General features: G+C 36.0%; 1 protein-coding gene across 2 annotated transcripts in view; it reads left to right on the forward strand.

The window, feature by feature from the left end:
* The first annotated feature begins 320 nt into the window (after positions 1-320).
* The window catches only part of cltcb (clathrin, heavy chain b (Hc)), a 54,258-nt gene continuing 36,308 nt past the window's right edge, over positions 321-18,270 (forward strand). For both annotated transcript variants that reach the window (XM_005157424.3, NM_001194978.1), the window contains exons 1-6: positions 321-627; positions 7,302-7,509; positions 11,000-11,268; positions 11,397-11,558; positions 11,659-11,772; positions 13,999-14,172. In XM_005157424.3, coding sequence (XP_005157481.1) covers positions 586-627; positions 7,302-7,509; positions 11,000-11,268; positions 11,397-11,558; positions 11,659-11,772; positions 13,999-14,172 — 969 coding nt within the window. In that variant the 5' untranslated portion in view covers positions 321-585. The remainder of the gene's footprint in view (positions 628-7,301; positions 7,510-10,999; positions 11,269-11,396; positions 11,559-11,658; positions 11,773-13,998; positions 14,173-18,270) is intronic.

Raw genomic sequence — 18,270 nt, forward strand, 5'->3', positions numbered from 1 at the left:
GGCACTCTCAGACAGTTAGACGATTCGTTTTGAAACGAGCGATTTGTTGACGAACGAAAAGACACCGCTAGAGAGCAGCAGCCGGAACTGACGTACTCTGAATCAGAATTACTGAATGATGTGGCAAAAATAAAACGAATAACTTACAATTAACTAGACCACTTACAGCGACACTTGTATATCAAACATAAAAGGCTATGTCTCCAAACACTCACACAAACCAAACCAGGGCTTTGACAGTCGCCTAGTTGATGAACAAAATCGCTGAAATCGCGAATGTCCTTCCGCCGCAAAGTCCGCACTGCTGCTTCCGGATTGTCAGTCTGAGCTGTTTCCGCCGCCATTGCGGGTCTGAGTGAGTCCCATCCGTGCAGAGAGGGAAGAAAAAACATCAACCATCTGGCGGATTGGCTTGACACGACGAAAACGCGACACTTGCATTCTCCGCGTATTAAAAGCAACATTCCTACATTTGAGCTGTTTTGAATCGGGCTGTCCGCGGAGAGGAGGTCGTCGCTCGCTAAAGCTAGGCAGAATTTTTGCGAGGAGTCCGGCCGGGAGGATTGAGAACACAAAGCCCAAACCATGGCTCAGATCCTGCCTATCCGCTTCCAGGAGCACCTGCAGGTGGGTTTTCATCACAGTCAAGCTTTATGAGATAATTTTGAGACGTTAATAATCGGTGGCCGTGCTGTAACAGAGGTGACAGTGCTCGTTAGCTTTAGCACTAGCTCAATGAATGACCTCCCATCAATTTCAATGGCTGTGTATCAAAAACTCGCGAGCTGCCAAACAACATATCTAACGTGAGCGTTAGAATCAAATAGCATGCGAGGATGTGAAATGTGAAATGCTCAAATCAGAACATCGAGGTCGTTGTTGGGAGCAAAAACGTTTCAATATTACGTGTGAGTAATGTTGAGTTTGTGATGCTCAGAATATGCGGTCCTGGAAGGCAGGTCACTAGCTTTTGAGACACAACCTATGCAGGTGCATGCAGTGATCGGTGACAGGATTAAGGCAGCTTTATAAAGCTAAAAACATGCTGGGATTGATTTTGTCAGGAAATGTGTCGGTTGATTAAAACGTAAGCTCTCACATTTATGCATTGTTTATTGGTATTGAAAAAGGGGAGGTGATATTTCAAAATCTGTGATGAAAATCAAATGATTTTTAATAAATAAATAAATAAACATAATATGTACTCAGCCAGCATACATGCACATATAAAATATCAGGCATAATGACGGAAATTATAAGTAAACCAGAGATTGACAGGCATCAAGAATCGATTTGTATAGATGAAGGTTTTGTGCATTAACGTGACATTTTACTATTTTACTTCAAGAATCTCGACTTTTGTTGTAGTGTATAATGGAAACCGAGACAGTTGTTAAAAACATAATATTAAAGCATAAAAACAACAGCAGATTTATTTCAACACTATTTAAAGGTAAATAACAGTCCCTTCACACCCACAAGAAATATAGTAATGTTTATTTTACTGTATAAGGGTACGTTTAGTAGGCCTGTCATAATATCCATTTTTTGTTTTACGATATATAGCACCAACTTGTTTTGCGATAAACAGTATTAGAGTGATTTTAAGACACTATAATAGCATCATAATGCAAATACACTCTTTCATTTAATATATAATTATTGTCATTTTAACAACCAAACAATTAGGAATCAGAATGTGAAAATGTATATCCCAAACAAATGAATAATAATAAAAAATTTTGACAAAAAAAGTGCTTGGTAAAAAGAATCAGTAAAAATGTAACAGATCTATCTTCATTCGTCTGACACCCACACGAAAATATACTATAGTTCATTCATTCATTTTCTTGTCGGCTTAGTCCCTTTTTTAATCCGGGGTGGCCACAGCAGAATGAACCGCCAACTTATCCAGCAAGTTTTTACGCAGCGGATGCCCTTCCAGCTGCAACCCATCTCTGGGAAACATCCACACACACATTCACACACACACTCATACACTACTGACGATTTAGCCACCCAATTCACCTGTACCGCATGTCTTTGGACTGTGGGGGAAACCGGAGCACCCGGAGGAAACCCACGCGAAGGCAGGGAGAATATGCAAACTCCACACAGAGCCGAGGTTCATTCCAGGGACCTTCTTGCTGTGAGGCGACAGCACTACCTACTGCGCCACTGCCTCGTCATATACTATAGTTATTTATGTTTAATACTAGTTTTAGTTATAGTTTTTTAAATATACTTACACTAACACCTCCAATAGACAACAAGAGGCTGCGCTATCATCTAAAATGTGGCTAGACTTATGTATGGGCAATATATATTTTATCACCAAAAATGATTGAGGACATGTCCATATCTGCGATAACTTGATATATAGATTATTGTGACAGGCCTAACGTCTATCACTTTGTGGCATACTGTATTGACTAACAAATACGTTTAGTTTTGCCACAATAAACTGTGATGTAGATCAATATACCATATAATATATTATGAAATCATTGTTTTAATTACTAGAATTATTATGTTAACATAGCAACTATAATATTACCACAACAGTTTAAAGTACTTAAATATAGAACTCTTCATAAGTGCTAGTGTTTACTTTGTCATTGTTGTGTTTTTTTTTTTACATGTGGGCAAATACAAAATTTATAAACCAACATTTAAGTTTTGCATCATCTTTTTGTACATCTCCAATACTTGGTTGAAATACCAAAATTGAAATAGTATCTCTGTAATTGTGTAAATAAAGATTTCACTAAGTGAAATAAAATTAAAATAATACATTTTATAGCTTTATCAAATTATTGCTCTCAAGTTTTTATTGTGGGCGCCATGGTGGCGCAGTGGGTAGCACGATCGCCTCACAGCAAGAAGGTTGCTGGTTCGAGCCCGGCTGGGTCAGTTGGCATTTCTGTGTGGAGTTTACAATTTCTTCCCGTGTTTGAGTGTATGGGTGTTTCCCAGTGTTGGTTTGTGGCTGGAAGGGCATCCGCTGCGTAAAACATATGATGGATAAGTTGGAGGTTCATTCTGCTGTGATGACCCCTGATTAATAATGGGACTTAGCTGAAAAGAAAATGAAGTTGTTGTTATTATTATTATTATTTTTTTTATATGAGTTATGTACATCAAATGTTTTTCCTCATTGGAGGACATGTAATAGAATTAATGTGTTTAGTTTTAGTGTTACATATAGTTTTTAGACTTTAATTTACATTTTAACAATGTATTTATTTCGACATATTTATTTATTTTATATAGTCTTGAATTTGAGTTATAAAGTTGTTATTATTATGTAATATCTATATTGATCTTGCCATGCAGTTTCCATAAGTTGCAGATGTGGCAATAAATAAACAAACAGAAACAGCTAGGGTTTAATGAAGTTTTGTTAATGCATCAACTGAAAAAGTTGTAGACTGAAAAAGGTTTAGACTACATACAAAGCTCAATCTTGGGTTTTAGGATCAATATCAGCTCATCAATCATCAAGATCAAGATCGATTAGTTTGTATTGTCAACCCCCTTGCTTGGTGCAGTGAAAGCAAAATCTGACTGACTGCCATTCTACCTAACATATTTAGTGAACCGTCCCTTTAAATGAACTTTTAAAATAACATTTAATTTAAATGTTAATAACATTTTATATGCATATAATGTAAGATATAAGTAAAACGTCTACTTGAATGTTTCGCATTACATTTGTAAAAATGAAATGTCAAAATATGATTGAAATAATGTTCCGGTGCCGTTCATTGTAAAACATTTCTTTAAACTGTAAAAACAAAACAACCCTTATTCTGACCTGTACATATTAAAATATAAAAAATAACATGTGATAACACTTTTTGATTTTTTTTTACAAGAATAGTTACATATTAAGCTTTAAAATGACAGTTAATTTGTTTTAAGGCTGCCTTGTGGTCTTTAACATATCATGGAACAATCCCTTTTCTTAATATGTTTGACAGCTATTTTTAGTTTTAAACTATTGCTTGACCGAATGACACTTTAGTAGGAATCAGCAGAAAAATATTAAGAAAAAACAAATAAATTTCAAGCAGTTTTAATTTTATTTTTGATATAAAATCCATATGTGAACCATTTGTGTGCTAAATGATGGTTGTTAAAGCTTGCATGACTTAAATGGCAGTTCCTAAAGATGCATTGTAATGTAATGAATTGGCTTGACTTGAATCATTACAATGTATTGTGTGTCATTGTGCAGGTGCATCTCAGTGGGAGGGGATGATGACTCTTGTTAAAGGGCCATGAAACCCCCTCGTTTCAGCAGGGTGTTTTCACACCTCTACTTTGGAAAAAGTCAGAAAAGTGGGCGTGTTCAGCTCTGTTTAGGGGGGAGTGTCGGATCAACTAAAGTGGGATGGTGTGGGAGTGTCTATTTGGGCACGCGCGAGTTTCAGAGTCAAAATTCACACACACAGTAGAAAGTGATGGTGTTTAACCTACATGGACATCTGTAGTCGAATTATTTGCCAAATTATTAAATGCTGGACTTTAACTGCAGTTTGGCTCTTTCATTCAGGAAATTCATTCATGCCCCTCGCGACAAACGCGATATTTGATTCGAGGATCTGCTCTAAGCGTGTATTTTTCATGCAATGTTTAATACCGCACGGCGAATGAGAGAAAAAAAACTCTGCATTTCCCGAACACTTAGATGTACACGGCAGGTAGCGTCAGAAAGCCGCGTGTGTTATTCCGGTCACAAAATGCGGTGCTATGTTTGCACTCAGTGCAATAGTTAACTTAATTCGATACGAACAAACTGAATAAACAAAGAGCACTGGTCGCTCACTTACCAAATCTGTAGAGACAGGACAATCACCAGCAACTAGAGCCGCGTCTTTATGAAGAGAAGACTAACGTTACAAGCGAATCCGGATTTCAGCGTTTGCAGATGAGAACAGCTCTCAGGTAAACAATGTTCCTCCTCAGACACGCAAGTTATTGTTGTCGAGCGTCGCGTACACTGTTAATCCACACGTGATCCAGCTGAGCTCTCACAGAGAGAAAATAAAAACGAAACTTAATGGCAGCAAACTATAAAAGCAACACTTCACGCTTGTTTTGCCAACACAACGTGGCATCTCTGTGGCGTAAACACTGTGACAGTAATGAATATTAATGAAGTTGCACTATAGAACGCGCTGATTGGTTTGATCCAAGCCTTACTCATGCATTAACGCAACACACTGTAAGACGTAATAAGACTCACTCTGGCACAGACGCCCAGTCTGCACGCTGGAATACAACGCTATTATGTCATGACGGTGACGCAGCTTCAAAAATTCGTTTCAAACAGGAAGTACGAATTTGCTTGAAATAACGCAAAAACAACCAATTTACACTTTTTAGTGAAATATAGGTGTCCTAATAGTGTTTTTAGCAGTGTGGGGCACATATACGACTGTCAACAGCTCAAAAAATGTGTTTTGGTGTTTCGTGACCCTTTAAAGAGGGCTCATAGCTCCCTATTTTTATCACCAAAATGTCTAATAAACATTTAAATAGACCTGCGGAAAAACGTATATGACCTTTAGGTAGGGTTGTCAAAAGAATCGAGTTCGATACCAATTGGTACTGAAATTTTAAAAACATACATTTCCCACTAACATTTAAGCACATACTTAAACATCACTGATTGGCCATTATGTTCACATACTCAACAGAAATGACTGTGATTGGTTGTGAAGGTCATCAGCTCATCACTCCTCATTGCTGTTCACCAAATGCAAACGCAGATATATAGACAGCGCTCAGATGTTAGCATTTTTAAAATTTCAGTACCGAACTCTATACTTTTGACAACCCTACTTTTAGGCTTTGAATTAAAACATCAAATATAGATTCATGCCTTGGTTTTAAGTTCACTTGTTTGTTTTTTTAAACTATGCTTGCTTTTTAAGGGGTTAGTTCACCCAAAAATTCAACCTCATGTTGTTTCAAAGCCCCGAGATCTTTGTTCGTCTTCCTAACACCGATTAAGATATATTAGATGAAATCTTAGAGCTCTCTTATCCTCCGTAAATAGCAATTGTCCGAACTCATTCAAAGTCCAGAAAAATACCAAAATAAAAATACTCAAAATAAACCGTTTAGGGGATAAATTCCTGGCAGAAATGAAGGAAATGGATTGAATATATTTAAACAAATCGAAGATTCTCAACTGATAGATAAATACATGCTAATGTGTGTCAATGTATATGGTTATACAGTTGAAGTCAGAATTATTAGCCCCCTGTTTACCCCCCCCCCCCCCAATTTTTCATCGTAGTTTTAATAACTTATTCCTAAAAACTGATTTATTTTGTCCCTGCCATGATGAAAGTAAGTAATATTTGACTAGATATTTTTCAAGACACTTCTATACAGCCTAAAGTGACATTTAAAGCCTTAACTAGGTTAATTAGGTGAACTAGGCAGGTTTATTAATAATTAATAATTAGGCAAGTTATTGTATAATGATGGTTTGTTCCGTAGACTATCAGAATAAATATAGCTTAAAGGGGCTAATAATTTTGACCTTAAAAAGGTTTAAAATAATAAAATTTGCTTTTATTCCAGCAAAAATAAAACAAATAAGACTTTCTCCAAAAGAAAAAATATTATCAGACATACTGTGATATTTCCCCACTCTGTTAAACATCATTTGGGAAATATTTTTAAAAAATTCAAAGGTGGGCTAATAAATTTAATTCCAACTGTATATTCATATTGTATTGTGTGTTTTCCCCTTGTGTATAATGAAAGTGGTCATTTGAAATTATTCTGGAAGGAATTTTATATTATGACATGTTTTCACCCTGTATGTAAATAGTCTTTTAATTTTTATTATTTTCTTTTTTTAATGCAATTTTTCTTTTTATATTTTAACAAAATTTGACTATACTGTGTATAGTTAATACACCTGACAATAATGTATGTAAATTGTGTCACTTAGGTCACATACTGAGATTCAAGTGTACCCTCAAACATTGTCTGATTGTACTCAATTGAGTGTTAACAATAAAAAAGTAAAAAATAACAGACAGTATGCCTTCAATGGGTCAATCTGAATATTATCAAGCTACGAGAATACATTGGCGTGCAGTGCACATAACGTCTTCATTTAACAGTTTTTTTCTCCTCAGTGTCAGTATAGGGTGCACATGAGAGAGTAATTAAATTTAAATTGACATTTTTTGGTGAACTAACCTCTCTTTTAATGTAGATAGTAGAAATTACAACCTATCAATAGTGAATAACCTCTCCGATGCTTCTTACAGCTCCAGAACCTGGGCATAAACCCAGCGAACATTGGGTTTAGCACCCTCACCATGGAGTCAGACAAGTTCATCTGTATCCGGGAGAAGGTGGGCGAGCAGGCCCAGGTGGTGATCATTGACATGAGTGATCCCAATACACCCATCCGCAGGCCCATCTCTGCAGATAGCGCCATCATGAACCCGGCCAGCAAAGTCATTGCACTTAAAGGTAAGACTAAGTGCTGTTGAAGATATTTAGAATGTGGGGGGATGCATTAAAGCATGGATTTTTGAAAAGTAATGATAATTTTTGGAATGAATATAGAGCCTCTTTTTCTGCAAACCCCTCCCAACATTATATACATTGCTACTGCAGTTAATGATACACATTTGGCTGATCGAGACACTTTAGTGTAACATAGTGCATTACCTTTGTGTTGTGTCAAATGACTTAAAATACCATCCATATTTCCAAGACATGAATGTTCATATTCTAATTAATCTTTGTCTCGTTATGTATCAATTTGATTAAGTATAGCTTTAAAAATGCTCATTGGAAATGTCCTGCCGTCACAAATGCTTTGTCTGTTCTTGCTTGTTTTTGTTCTTTTTTTTATTTTTTGTTTCTTACTGCTTTCTTATGTTTGCAGACGGTGAGTTCAATTTCATCACTCCTGAGTTGTGGGCTTTTGAATTGTGAAATGTGGGGTCAATCTGAATGCCTTTTGAAGTTGAATGATAGGTTAGCCATGTAAGGAGGGGATCGGGATGGTGTCACATGCATGTAACTTGGCAGTAGTTTGTTTTCTTGTTTAGCCTCAAATTAGATCTGTTTATCTATTTGTTGTTGTTGTTTTTGTTAGTCAAAACAACAATATTCAACTTTTTGATTTATTTTTCTGTGTGTATTGGCAGTTAATGCAAGGCCTGATGTCTGTAAAGTGTTAGATTTGCAAAGCGAATGGAGATCTATATCACTCTGCAAGTCTATTGTGAGATTTGGATTATGATCTAGAAAAACAGGGCAATCAAATAAATATTGAATATTGTATTATCATCTTGGTGCAGTTCTGATTTGTGTATTTTTATTAGAATATCTTGAGGAAATAACTTCAGACGTTTGGGGTCAGAAAGATTTGATTTCTTGAAAGTAATACTTCAACAAGGATGCAAAAAGTGTTATTACAGAAATGTGAAATAATGTCATAAAAAAATGAAACTAAAAGATATACTGTAATTAAAATACTGAATCATTTTCAGCAATGACACATTCATTTTATCAAATGTGACATTTAATTACTACATTCTGTTCACATATGTCTAATATGTAAATATTACATATTAGAACTGTTTTTGTACTGAAAATAATCTGACATGTTTCTAAATGCACATATCAGGGTAATTTGACACTTAGGACTGGATTCAAAATCAAAATTTGAATCAATGGAATAAAAAAGATGAAAGTTTATTTACACCAATATTATTTTACAGTTACTGTTTTATTGTATATTGGACAAATAAATGCAGCCTTGTTGAGTAAAAGAGATTTTTTAAGCTCAAAATTATGCTGACCCTAATCTTTTGAATTAATTTTTGCAATTTAGCCTTGCTTTATGTTATAATATTTTACTAATCATTGCACATAATGTCAGATAATAATAAAAAAAATGAATAAAAAAAGATGTAAGCTCCTACTGGTTTAGTCACTGTAAATTATAGTGACCCCAAAACAATATTGGGACCTGTCATGTCTGAATGACATTTCTTTGTATAAAAATGTCCAAAATTGAAACCATCTTCAAAAGATTATGCTGACTAATTTCATATTATTTTTATAGAAACAATGAAATTAATAATAAAAAATGGATATATTTGTTTTCTTTTAAAAACAAAGGCTATACTTCTGTACCTCTGGCTTAAAGTGTCATAATGTATTTTGGGGCCACTTAATCTTATTAAAAATAATGTGTTTTTATTAGAACCAATTTTATTTCAAGATGTTTATACACGTTTTAACAAATGCTAGTCTGAGTAATTGAGGTAAGGGGGTGATTTATGTTATTTCTGACAAGAATGATATTACAGTTTTAAAGTTTCCTCTTAATCCTTGTGTGCTGTTCAAATTGACTACCCTTTCGTTATATTGGTGGCTGTTTTTGCCCTGTTGACTTTCATTATAATGACATTTTTTGATTGGAAACCCATGACACCATACAATCATGCATTCTTGATTGTTGGTGGTTTTCCGTCGTGGGAAGATGTAAAATTTGTCATTTTTTCTGTTGATCATCAGTTGGCAGCATTAATCCTTTAGATAGGCCTGTGTAAAAATTGCCTGGCTTTTATATGGAGTTCTACGGAGTAAAACAGCAGATTATAGTGTGTGTGCGCATAAATACATTTACTATGTTAAGATGTCCTGAGAGCAGAGGTGCTTATTTTGATGCGAAAATGTCTTACAAGCTCACAAGCACATACACTACACCAAAGACTATAGAATATGCAAGACATGTCATTTGTATGGTTTTGAAAGGAGAAAATTGTAACGGTCAGTATGGCGAATAAAGCCCAGCCTTCTAGTACAGGAGCCAATCAGTGATTGATATAGACTGAAGATTCTCCAGAGGGGCTCTTACCAGACGTGAGTTTCAGCAGATTTTGTGTGATTTGAACGTTTAGAAATTAAACTAGTAAGACAGTTTTTGACAGACCATTTTGGAGAATTTGATGTTTCCCCATTCAAACAGAATGCCCAAGCATACAGCCGGAGAAGTGTTTGAAAGATGGCCGGCAAGTGAAATTACTTGTCTTTAACCCTTTCAGGCTCAAATAAAATTTTAGAAACAGGCAAAATATATGCTTTTAACTCTTGCAAATCAGCAACGCCTGCCTTGAGAGGGTTAAGGGACTTTGACTATACACCATATAGAAGGCAGAAACTACTCTCTACTCTTGAAACTACTTTTTTTTTTTTTTTTTTTTTTTTTTTTTTTGCACTGCAAAAGTAAAAAATCTAAATTGTACCACTTCCCAATAGGGATAACCAGCAGCAACCAAGTATGCATGATTATATGATGTCCTGACTTTGCAATGAAAATATTTTATTTGAATGGAAGTCAATGGGGCAAAAACAGTCACAAACATAAAAAAAGGTTGTAAATTTGCCCAGTGTGTATTGTTGAATTTTTGAAAATTGCCAAAGCATTTTCCCAAAATATGTGTCAAAATAAGATTTGAAACCAAAAATCATTCCATTTGCTGAAACCCAGATAAAGTTGTGGGCAAATTAAGACTCAAAATCACCCTAGAGTGGATGAAAACATCCCCAACAGCGCACAAGGGTTAAGCAGCCTGCATTGCATTGTATGTTGTGCAGACTGCAGAGTAGAAACACCAGTTACTAATGAATAATTAATAAAGCATACTAGGATTAGAACATCACTAAAAAAACTGTCAAACTAAATGCAGATCAAAACCCAATGCTTGATGTTTGTAAATGTTTGCACTGTTTGTCCTAGCTGTACTTTTTGCACTGTAACTGCTTTGTCTTGTCGTCCATATCTTTGTCTTTACTTTCCAATTACAATTTAACATAGACATCACACTATTAGCCTTACGCTTTGATGTCTGTATGTTAACTAATTTTTAATCACACCATTTGTGAGCCAAGACAAAAATATCGACGTCTTATTCAACTGCCGTCTGTTCCTAAATTGCAGCGGCAAAAACCCTTCAGATTTTCAACATCGAAATGAAGAGCAAGATGAAGGCCCACACCATGACCGAGGACGTTTCATTTTGGAAGTGGATCTCGCTCAATACCATAGCACTTGTTACAGACAACGCGGTCTATCACTGGAGTATGGAAGGAGACTCGCAACCCATCAAAGTCTTTGACCGACATTCCAGTTTAGCGGGCTGTCAAATTATTAACTACCGCACTGACGCCAAACAGAAATGGCTGCTTCTGATCGGAATTTCAGCACAGGTATAAATGACAAATTTGGTGTTGTTTGGTGGATGTAATTGCCTTTCCCATACTCCGCAAGTAAGCTGCATGAAACCGGTTGTCGTTTTCCTGCTGAAATGCCTTTTTTAAAAAACTTTTCCTGTCAGCAAAACCGTGTTGTGGGCGCAATGCAACTTTACTCGGTGGACAGAAAGGTGTCACAGCCGATCGAAGGCCATGCTGCTGGATTTGCTCAGTTTAAAATGGAGGGAAATGCTGAGGAATCCACACTTTTCTGCTTTGCTGTTCGGGGGCAAGCAGGAGGAAAGGTATGGTAGGGTTTTTTTAATGATGAAATGGCAATCATTTTAGTAGAATTTATTACAAATGTAATGCTTCTTTTGCTGATTTTTTTTCTCCTTGATATAGTTGCACATTATTGAGGTTGGAACACCTCCAACAGGGAATCAAGCTTTTCCAAAGAAAGCAGTCGATGTGTTTTTCCCTCCAGAGGCCCAGAATGATTTCCCAGTTGCCATGCAGGTATTAATAGTTTAGAATATTTCAGGCATTTTATTCAAACTTGTTTGTTGGACAATTAAGGTTGATTCAATGCTATTGTAAAAGTAGCTCAAACTCGCACTCATTCAGGCAAGAAAGGAGCAGGAACTGGCCAATATTCAACCCCTTTCATCACAAAATAAGCAGAGTTTTTCCATGGGACTTTACTGTAGACTGTATGGACTTGACACTTGTAAACACTAATGCTGCCAGCTGTCAGCCCCGCACACACTAGTCTTCGCAGAGGTCCAGCTTACCAGCCTCCGGCGCCTAGACTGCAGTTCTGCACAAGACGTTTGGCCATAGGAGAAATGGTTGTCCCCAACTGAGCCTGGTTTCTCTCGAGATTTTTTAATTCTTCACTTTCGCCAATTGGTGAAGTTTCTTCCTCACCGCTGTCGCCACTGGCTTGCATGGTTTGGGATCTGTAGAGCTGCGCATCGATGGATTTGCTCTTCAGTGTTTGGACTCTCAGCGTGTTTTCACACCTTTGAATCGATTCAGTTGTTCTGAAACAGGGATTAAAATTGTTACCTTGTAGCTCTTTGCTCTTGGTGCGGTTCACTGTCACACTGCAGAAGTTTCTAATCGGACCAAAAGAGCTAAAACAAGTCATGTGTGAGTACACTCTCCTCACATTGGTCAGAATGTCAGGGTTTATTTTGCAGAAGAGCAAGAATAGATGCGGTGGGGAGTGGTGATGATATTATTTGAGGACCGGGAGGGAGACTCATCACTCGTTTGCGGGCATCCGGGAGACTCCTAAAACTTCCCGCCCTGCTCATAATTCTCTCTTCATCTCTCCTATTACATATCCATAAAACACTGTGATATAACGGCGCTCAGATCAAATCGCTTTAACACTGCAATCGATCTGCTCTAGAGTTCATTTCAATCGAGCCGAGATCAAGGGATCCTGGAGCAAATGATTTGGCGCGGATCCTAGCGCGATTGCTGGTTTCACATATGCCAAACGAACCGCTCTAACTGGGTAAACGAGACCGGTTCCGAAACAAAAGTCTAGGTGTGAAAGCACCCTCAGTAGTGATTATTAAACCGCACTGAACTGAGCTAAACTGAACTTAAACACTAAAAACTGAACTACACTGTTTTAATTTACTTTGATCTTCTATGTGAAGCTGCATTGACACAATCTACATTGTAAAAGTGCTATACAAATAAAGGTGAAGTAGTCACTGCCACCAAGCTGACCAATCAGAGATTATGTGTTCTGTGTCATTGCAACTTGCAACATGTTTTGAGAGCTGCGCATCAGGGTCCGGCGAAGGGTGTGCAACTGTGCCAAACCCACAGTGTACACTCAGAGATATATATAGGGGTTGGGCGATGTCGACCAAGTTGGCATCACATGATGTCTAATGTGAAACATTGCCATGGATGGTATTGTCGAAGACAGTGGTGAATTAATTATTTATGAATTAATTCATAATGAACAGAATTAACAAGAATAGCTGTGCTGTGTTCTCACGGGTGTTGTCTGATATGGCACAGATGATATTGACATATAACTCATTATTTGCATACGTTATCTTAATAGCAATACCGGTCTTTTTATGAGCTGCAATATTAGTTTCATCTCTGTGAATGCATGCTCTTTTATGTTTAACAAATTAAAATTTTTTTAAACAATTTTAGGGTCAAAATTATTAGCCCCGTTAAGCTATATATTTTTTCGCTAGTTTACAGAACAAATAACAATAACTTGCCTAATAACCCTAACCTGCCTAGTGCCTAGTCAACCTAGTTAACCTAGTTAAGCCTTTACATGTCACTTTAAGCTGAATAGAAGTGTCTTAAAAAATATCTAGTAAAATATTATTTACTGTCATCATGGCAAAGATAAAATAAATCAGTGATTAGAAATGAGTTATTAAAAACATTATGTTTGGAAATGTGTTGAAAAAAATCTGCTCTCTGTTAAACAGAAGTTGGGGGACAAACAGGGGGGCTAATAATTCTGACTTCAATTGTATATATTGATTTTATTTATATATATATATATATATATATATATATATATATATATATATATATATATATATATATATATATATATATTATCCTAAAAATGTGTTATACATTATATATAGAATAAATGTTATATATGTGCTTTATTAAATTTTGTACATATTTATTTCGAAACTGCAAAACACTCAAACCATTTCCTTTTGTCATGTTGTTTTCTAGATAAGCTCTAAACACGATGTTGTGTTTCTCATCACCAAATATGGCTACATCCACCTGTATGACCTTGAGACGGGCACCTGCATCTACATGAACAGGATCAGCGGAGAGACCATATTTGTCACAGCCCCTCACGAAGCCACATCTGGAATCATTGGCGTGAACCGCAAGGGACAGGTACATCTGCTTTGTCTGCTCTTACTGTGGACAGAACCAGGAGAGTGGCGCATCGGCATTGTTTCAGCTTGAACATTAAGGGTTGTTTGTTCAGCACATTTGAATGAAGCAGCTGAGCTCATTCCAGACGCAGCACCAGGGCTTTGTTTCCATACAGTTGACTTTCCTTCTACTTGTGCAAACAGACTAGCTTGTGTTCTGTTATCTACTGTAACAGGATGCCATCGGTTGATGAATTATTTTGGAGCTCAGACCCAAGTGTCATTAAATATGCAGAGAGAGCACTGAAATGTGATGCCAGATCGGTGTTAGTCTCCTGTTTGTTTTTTAAGAAAACTCCTTGATCAGACCGCAAGACTAGGTCGAAACTAGGGCTTGTGATACAGTGTTTGTGATGATTTAGCCAAATAAAATGTCCTATCGACCTTATTCTAAAATGCGGAAGTGCACCTGTTTTCGCGATTGTCTTAGAACTTCCGATTCAGTCGCCTATGGGAGAAATGACTAGGAATAATAAACGGCAAAAAATGGTCAAACTACTTGCTCTACAAACAAATGTTTGCATGACTACACAGACCTAGTAGAATAATATAATAAGAAAATATCAAATTGCAACATCAAGCAGCGAAACGAGCAGTTTTTAACGTTAAAAAATTAATGGAAGTGAATGTGACCGGAAGTCGCGAGACAAAAAGATTCAAATGGCAGCCACCGCTCGTCGGCGGAGAATAAGGTGAATAAACCCTGATTATTGCAGTAATTTTAGGTTGAATTTCAGTTTTACAAAATATCTTACTATTAAATTGTTGTTTAAGGGTTAGGTACTTTTTAAAATTCAGCCTGAAATAGGATAAAAAAATCTAATTTATTTTAATTAAGTCAAGCCACGATGAGATTGTTTATAGAAGATGCCGCATTAGACACACAAGACTTACACATGAACATTTACTTAAAGGAGAAGAACCCTCAAAATGTCTTTATTGCAACAGAAACCAAACTGTTAAACATATTCTTGTGTAATGTCCTATTTTTTATATTATCAGATAACAATTTTTATCTGAAGAGACATTAAGTGAAATATTTTTAAATGTGAATCCATCTAAAATTTTAGAATTTTTATCAAATGGAAACCTTAAAAAAACTGTTTTAGATTTTTATCTTATAAATTATCGTTATTATTATTATTTATGTATTTTGCCTTGTATATCATTTATTGCTGTTTAATTATTAGGACATTTGGATAATTATAGAAAATTGGTATTTATAAAACGTAACTTGTAAATATAAATAAACTTGATCCTTTTCTTTATTTTTTGCCATGACATGGCCATAGAAGCTGAAATGGCAATAAAATTAAAACTCTCTTTCCCTCTTAAGGGTTAAGTACAATTTGGTTTTAGATAGAGATTAATTTTAATTTCATTTTATATTTATTTTGGAACAAATTTGCTAAAATGTTTCTTTTCTATTTACATTTTTTTTACTTGTTTATGGATTTTACCAGGAAAACAGCCACCAAAAAAAATCGACTTTGTATTTATAGTTTCAAATAGATGTTTTAATTTAAAGTTTGCCCTGCTACCTAACTTAAAAAATAAATAAATAAAGCTAGATTTTATCATATCAAAATAGGCCTGGAATAAAAAATAAATAAAAATAGACAATTGAGTTTTTTTATTGATTTTGCAATTTGAGTGCATAAGAAGGGCGTCATATGCCTAAGATCTAACCTTTTAAAATAATATACAAAAGTTCCTAGAATCCTTATGTAAGATATTCTTTACAACTTCAGAATACTTACTGTAAGTGAACCTGCCCTATCAATACAACTGTAATATGCCAAAAGACTATATATCATATCAAAATTACTGAGATATGCCAAAAGTCTATATATATCATATCAAGACTACTGAGATATGCCAAAAGACTATAGTGTAGTATTAATATTATAACATGTATAGTTATATAATATGAAAATGTACACAGTGCTATATTGTTGATTTCAATTCATTAATAATTTGCAAGTAATTATTTTTAAAGGTTCAGGACACCCTGGAGAACTTTTTTTTTATATTAACAGATTTGTGTGTGTTGAGCATCAGTTAAGACAATGTTAGCACCTGTCAGCTTTAATTGTGGGGAAAACTGGATAATTTTGAGCTTTTGTCAGCTAATTTCAGCTTCCGGGTTTAAAATGATTTTTGGGGCGGGATCAAAATCGGCGACGTAGCGCAGTACTGCAAGTGCAATGATGACGCGTCAGTTTCTCATTATTATTCATAGCGGAGTTTTCTTATCCTATGAGAAGAGCCGGCTGCTTAATTATTCATGAGAACACGTGCTTTCCGAAGGCAGACCTGCCAGTTTCAAGCAAGCAGTGAGACACAGACCAACGGCACGTAGCCGTTCATGAAGGCTCGTATGTGTTTGTTTCCATGATCCACGGGGTTTGTTGCATGTTTTTTCCCCGCGATCCTGTCAGGGCCGATCATACAGCAAAGCTGTGTGTGTGATGCTAGCATTTTTGTCGGGAGAGCAGTGCGAGAATTGAAGAATGGCGGACGTTGACTTTTATCAGGAGTTCGTTCACATTCAGACACATCGCCGTGCTGCTGTGTTTGACTAAATCCTCTATGTTACCAGCAGGGCTAATGGTTAAAATAGACAGGTCAGGAGACCTTCTGCACTGAGTCTGCATTCAAGATCTATAATTTAGACTGGGGGATCGAGGGAGAATCCTAATTTAGTAATAGTGTTTACATAAACACACTTATCTTTATAATGATATAAATTGTGGTAATGTGTATATGAAATTACAAATCAACAATTATCAACAACAGTTATTTGCTCCCCTTCTCCCCTGCTGGCCATGCCCACTCCTGCCCGATGCTCGCGGAGCTCCACGCCCATTAATCATGCATCTTTTGAAAAAAATCTGAAGTAGACTTTAACCGAAAGTGGGGGGGTGTCATGGCCTTTTAAAAACATATTACTATTTAAGATTAAATTTAATTGATGTCGAAGTGGTTATTTGTTTAAAACATGGTTGCTGTTTGGTTTTTATTTCTTGGGGATTCCAGTCACGAATATCAGAAAAAGATAAACAATTCCAACAGTGGAATTAATTCTACATAAACCTAATACAACACTATGAATATGGAAAGTTTTAATTAAGTTAATCAAGCCAAAGATTGTCTTTAAATTCTCTATTATCTATACCTGGATCACTGCTTTTTCTCCCTCAATCTCTGTGCGTACTGCATCAGTAAATGGGGATGAAGGAATCCCTGTAAATAACAGCGTTTGTTGATCCCTCAACACATACAGCGAGAACAGCATGTGACCCTCAGTAGGAGGCAGAGACGGTCCCTGTAATCCTCTTACTGCATGTCTGTGATGTGTTTGCTGACTGATGACCACTTCAGCTCTTGTCACAACCTCTGCTGCAGACTTAAAGAAGTGCATAATGGGATAGTGGCCCATTCATCTATGCATTACCCCAAGGGTCACTTTAGATGCTTATAGCTCTGGATCAGCATCATTTGGAGCCAATCAGTGTATTATTAGGTGCGTATGAATACAGATTAGCCAGCATTAGGGCTAATGTGGCAATGCAACAGAGATTATGGGCTGGTCTTGGCCTACAAGAGGTTTGTTTACCTGAAGCCAAACAAGCTGAAGCATAATATACAGAAAGGTAACTCAGAGGTCGCTTGCGAATGTACGATGTGGCTTTTGAAGCATCAATGAAGCCTGACAGGAAAGGGAACACAAGTTAAAGTTAAAGTTAGTTTTTTATTGTTATTATGGTAAAAATGTAATTAAATAATTTGTAAAAACAAATACAAATAATGTTTTAAGAAAGCAGTAATTTCCAGTATTGTGCTACGAAATGTATGAATCAAAGTATTACGACATTTTTGAATAATTAAAAATGCCAAATTAATACGTTCAATTTTAAGATTTTAATATAACTTGTTTAATATTACAGTGTTTTTTAACCAAATAAATGCAGTCTTTTTGTCTCAAAGAAAATTGATTTAAAAAAATCGTATCATACGATATCATGATACAGTAATTCAGTCTTTGTTCTTTAGA

The sequence above is a fragment of the Danio rerio genome, chromosome 15, assembly GCF_049306965.1.
Source record: "Danio rerio strain Tuebingen ecotype United States chromosome 15, GRCz12tu, whole genome shotgun sequence".
NCBI lineage: Eukaryota > Metazoa > Chordata > Actinopteri > Cypriniformes > Danionidae > Danio > Danio rerio.